Source organism: Mandrillus leucophaeus, unplaced genomic scaffold (genome assembly GCF_000951045.1).
Source record: "Mandrillus leucophaeus isolate KB7577 unplaced genomic scaffold, Mleu.le_1.0 Scaffold200, whole genome shotgun sequence".
NCBI classification, from domain to species: Eukaryota; Metazoa; Chordata; class Mammalia; order Primates; family Cercopithecidae; genus Mandrillus; species Mandrillus leucophaeus.
In genome coordinates, this window is record NW_012102033.1 from 1,458,470 (window position 1) to 1,462,923 (window position 4,454).

The window sequence follows — 4,454 nt, forward strand, 5'->3', positions numbered from 1 at the left end:
CCTGCCACCACGCCTGGCTAATTTTGTATTTTTAGTAGAGACGGGGTTTCTCCATGTTGGTCAGGCTGGTCTCGAACTCCTGACCTCAGGTGATAAGCCCGCCTCAGCCTCCCAGAGTTCCGGGATTACAGGCGTGAGTCACCGCCCCCGGCCGGTTTCTCTGATCTTTCTTCATGACTAGACTTGGTGTCTGCACTTTGGGGGGAATGTCACAGCAGTGATAGTGTGTCCTTCCTGTGCAGGATCTCAGGAGGCACCTGATGTCAGCTTGTCCCATGACTAGTGGTGTTGTCTTTGGTCACTTGGCTAGCCAGGTTTTTGCAATGGAGTTTTCCTTTTCGTAGTGAATATGTGGTCCGTGGGGAGATTCTCTGAGACTGTGTAAATATCTTGTCCCCTGACACACCTTCACTCAATCATTTTGTTACGGGATCTTTCGGGCGTCACTTTTCTGGCTGGAAACCTCCTTGGCCATTGGTGCCTTTGCCCGAGTTCTTGTCCTGTGTCCAGGAAGAAGGAGGTAGACAGACAAGTGGAGAGGAGCAAGATGAAGAGGAGCTTTATCGAGTGTTAAGACAGCTCAGAGGAGACCTGCAGGGGGCAGCTCCTCTGTAGGCAGGTGGTCTCGTCTAGTGTTCAGCTATCAGCCGTGAGGAGGCCCTGGAGAGGGTGGTTCCTCTCCGCAGGCAGGTTGTTCAGGTGTCTACAGGCCTCTGAAGCTCTCAGCAGAGAGGGTAGCTCCATGGGTGGCCACGGGCAGGCCTGGAGGAGACGCTGCAAGTCCCCACTCGTTCTGCAGTACTGGCAACCTGGCCCCCAGACGTCAGGCCCTCCCTGGCCTAAAGGAGGGACCTTACCGGGGACCTGCCCTCTTCTGCCCAGGAATGTGTCTGCCTCCTGCTGCCATTCATGGCACTGGGCTGGACCCCAACCCCTCTCTGAGATCAGAGTGGGTGCAAGAGAGGAGAGAGGCCAAGCAGCAGGAGCAGACACCCCTGAACCTGCAGGGATCGGGGGGTGCTTTCCTGGGCTCCTGAGGGTGCAGGCTGCAGAGAACTTCAGAGATGCCTAGGTCCTGTGGTTGGGAGGGTGGCCGCAGCGGCGCTCCGGGAGCTCCCACCCTGCCAACTCGGAAGGGGCAGGACCCTCGCTTGTGCCCGGCTGCTGCCTGCTCCCTGGAGTGGGAGGCCTGGGTCTGTAGCTGCGGGTTGGGTGGCTGCAACTGCACCCGGGAGGGCAGACCCTGCCTGCTCCTGACCCCCTGCAGGAGCACAGAGAGGCTCAGATCCACAGCAGCAGTTTGGGCAGCTGTTGCCCTGCCCAGGAGGGCGGGGATCCTGCCTGCTCCGTGGAGCAGAAGGCCTGGGTCTGCAACTGTGGTTCAGATGGCTACAGCTGCATCCGGGGAGCTCCCACCCCAACTCAGAAGGGGCAGGGCTCCCACCGGCTACATGGAGTGTGCAGCCCCAGCCAGCAGCTACTGCCATCAATTTTAGCATCCATGAATCATTCTTCCCTGAACGGTTATTACTGTAATGGCTGCAAAAGGGTGATTTCAAAAAACTCTATCATTTCTCCCACATTTATAAGATGGCATTTTCCTTAAGGAAACATTTCTCAGCCGGGGGCGGTGGCTCATGCCTGTAATTCCAGCACTTTGGGAGGCTGAGGCAGGCAGATCACCTGAAGTCAGGAGTTTGAGACCAGTCTGGTTAACATGGTGAAACCCCATTTCTACTAAAAATACAAAAAAGTAGCTGGGTGTGGTGGCATGCACCTGTAATCCCAGCTAGTTGGGAGGCTGAGGCAGGAGATCACTTGAACCAGGGAGCTGGAGGTTGCAGCGAGCCAAGATTGCGCCATTGCACTGCAGCTTGGGCAATAAGAGTGAAACTCCGTCTCATTGGAAAAAAAAAAAAAAAGGAAAAAAACTTCTCTTTCTCCTTGTCAGTGAGCATGAGTGTATTCTGACTTTATAGATGACAATCTGTAACTGCCATTCGTTTTAGTGTTCAAATTGCCCCAGATATGGTTGGGGGGGGCCCCTTCAAGCTGGCTTCTGTGGCCTTTGGACACACCCCCTCACTTTTCAGGAGTACTTCCTCACTTTCTGGCACAGGAAGATAGCCTAGGTAATCTGGACCTTGTTCTGCCCCATCCCTGGGGTTGGCCATTGTTTTGAGGAGTCCCGATTCTTTCTAGGGAAGAGTAGGTGTGGAGGCACTAAGAGACTTCGTTGCTACTTGGGTGTCATTGCTTTGAGGCCCTTTCTCTGGAGAGAGCTAGGAAGCACACATATTTTATATGTTTTAAAATTCTATTTAGTTTTTGTAGAGATGGGGTCTTACTGTGTTGTCCAGACTGCTCTCAAACTCTTGGGCTCAAGTGATTCGCCTGCCTTGGCCTCACAAAGTGTTGGGATTACAGGCATGAGCCACTGCGCCTGGCTGACATATTTTACAATAGTGAGTTTACGTTGATACCTCTGATTCCATTCCGGTACCACCAGGTTTTTCCTGAGCATTCTTCATTTCCTCTTTCTTTTTTGAGACGGAGTCTTGCTCTTGTTGCCCAGGCTAGAGTGCAATGGCGCGATCTTGGCTCACTGTAACCTCCGCCTACTGAGTTCAAGCGATTCTCCTGCCTCAGCCTCCCGAGTAGCTGGGATTACAGGCATGCGCCACCACGCCTGGCTAAGTTTTTGGATTTTTAGTAGAGACGTTTCTCCATGTTGTTGAGGCTGGTCTCGAACTCCCAACCTCAGGTGATCCGCCTGCCTTGGCCTCCCAAAGTGCTGGGATTACACGTATGAGCCACTGCGCCTGGCCTCTTCATTTCATCTTTCTGGCCCTCTTCTCCCACAGCGGGAACACCAGTTCCCAACCACATCAACATACTTACTCATTTGCTGAGTCATATGATACATACATAAGAGTTACAGAATTGCCGCAGCCATACCACCACCCCCAAACCTGATAAATAGGGTTCAGGATTTGTTTGCAGTTTGTTTTGTCCTCTGAGAGTATGAGTATTTATATATCTTTTCTTTTTTTCTTTTCTTTTTTTTCGAGATGGAGTTTCTTTCTGTCGTCCAGGCTGGAGGGCAGTGGCCATGACCTTGGCTTACTGCAACCTCTGTCTCCTGGGTTCAAGTGATTCTCCTGCCTGAGCCTCCCAAGGAGCTGGGATTACAGGCATGCATAATCACACCCAGCTAATTTTTGTATTTTTAGTAGAGATGGAGTTTCACCATGTTGCCCACGCTGGTCTTAAACTGACCTTGGGTGATCCGCCTGCCTCAGCCTCCCAAAGTGCTGGGAGTACAGGCATGAGCGTCAGCCTATCTTTTCAAATTATTCTATTCAGAAGTTATTTGGATTAGTTCCTTTTCTTTTGACCTTCTGTGTGGTTATTAATATAATAATAATAATTATTATTATTATTTTTTGAGTTGGAGTTTCGCTCTTGTTGCCCAGGCTGGAGTGTGATGGCACGATCTCGGCTCACTGCAACCTCTGCCTCCAGAGTTCAAGCGATTCTCCTGCCTCAGCCTCCCGAGTAGCTGGGATTACAGGCATGCGCCACCACGCCCGGTTAATTTTGTATTTTTAATAGAGATGGAGTTTCTCTATGTTGGCCAGGCTGGTCTCGAACTCCTGACCTCAGGTGATCTGCCTGCCTCGTCCTCCCAAAGTGCTGGGATTATGGGCGTGAGCCACTGCGCCTGGCCCTGTTAGTATTTTTAAATACAGTTAAGTTCACTTGCTTCCATTTGCATTCAGTTTTAGTTTTCTGTCCTCTCTTTATTGATTTAATTTCCTTTATGAATATATAAAACATTAACAAGGTTCTCAAATCAAAACTGTTCTAAAAGGTTGCCTAGAGAAACGTCATTTCCTCTCCATCTCCCCCACCTCATTTCCACCCAGACCCCATAGGTTACTAAATATTTTCTTAGTTTGTGGTTATCTACAGAAAGAGCCTTTTGATCCAGCTTATCAGTTTGTCTCATACCTCTTTAAAATTCCTTTCATGGGCAGTCACTAATGAGGAGGGTCCACATTTGGAAGGCTCAAGAGCTTTGCTCTTTATTAGAGAAGCATGGGGCCAAAAGGAAAGACTGAGCAATGAGGTTGTAAGAAGTGGCACTGATTTTTTTCTCCTCCCCCCACAGGAGATCCACCACCTGCGGCACCTGGTCAGCTCCCTTATCCTCTCCTCCACCTCTGCCTACGCCGTCAGGTAGGGACCGCGGGTATCCTGGGGTTGTGGGACCCAGATGACTCAGGACATACGTTTCCATAAAGCAGTGGTGGGAAGGTTCAGGGCTCATGAAACAGACGTCAGAAGCTATTTTTTCCCCCCATAATATCCCCCTTTTCTCTCTCTCCCCCACCAGTTCCCCACCTCCACTCTCATGGTCCTGTTCTTTTTTTTTTTTTTTTTTTTTTTTT

At 50.5% G+C, this 4,454-nt stretch overlaps 1 protein-coding gene across 1 annotated transcript in view; it reads left to right on the forward strand.

Moving 5' to 3' along the window:
* Window positions 1-4,454, forward strand: part of CCDC114 (coiled-coil domain containing 114) — a 25,242-nt gene that overhangs the window by 11,048 nt on the left and 9,740 nt on the right. The window contains exon 8 of the mRNA XM_011979387.1: window positions 4,175-4,242. Coding sequence (XP_011834777.1) covers window positions 4,175-4,242 — 68 coding nt within the window. The remainder of the gene's footprint in view (window positions 1-4,174; window positions 4,243-4,454) is intronic.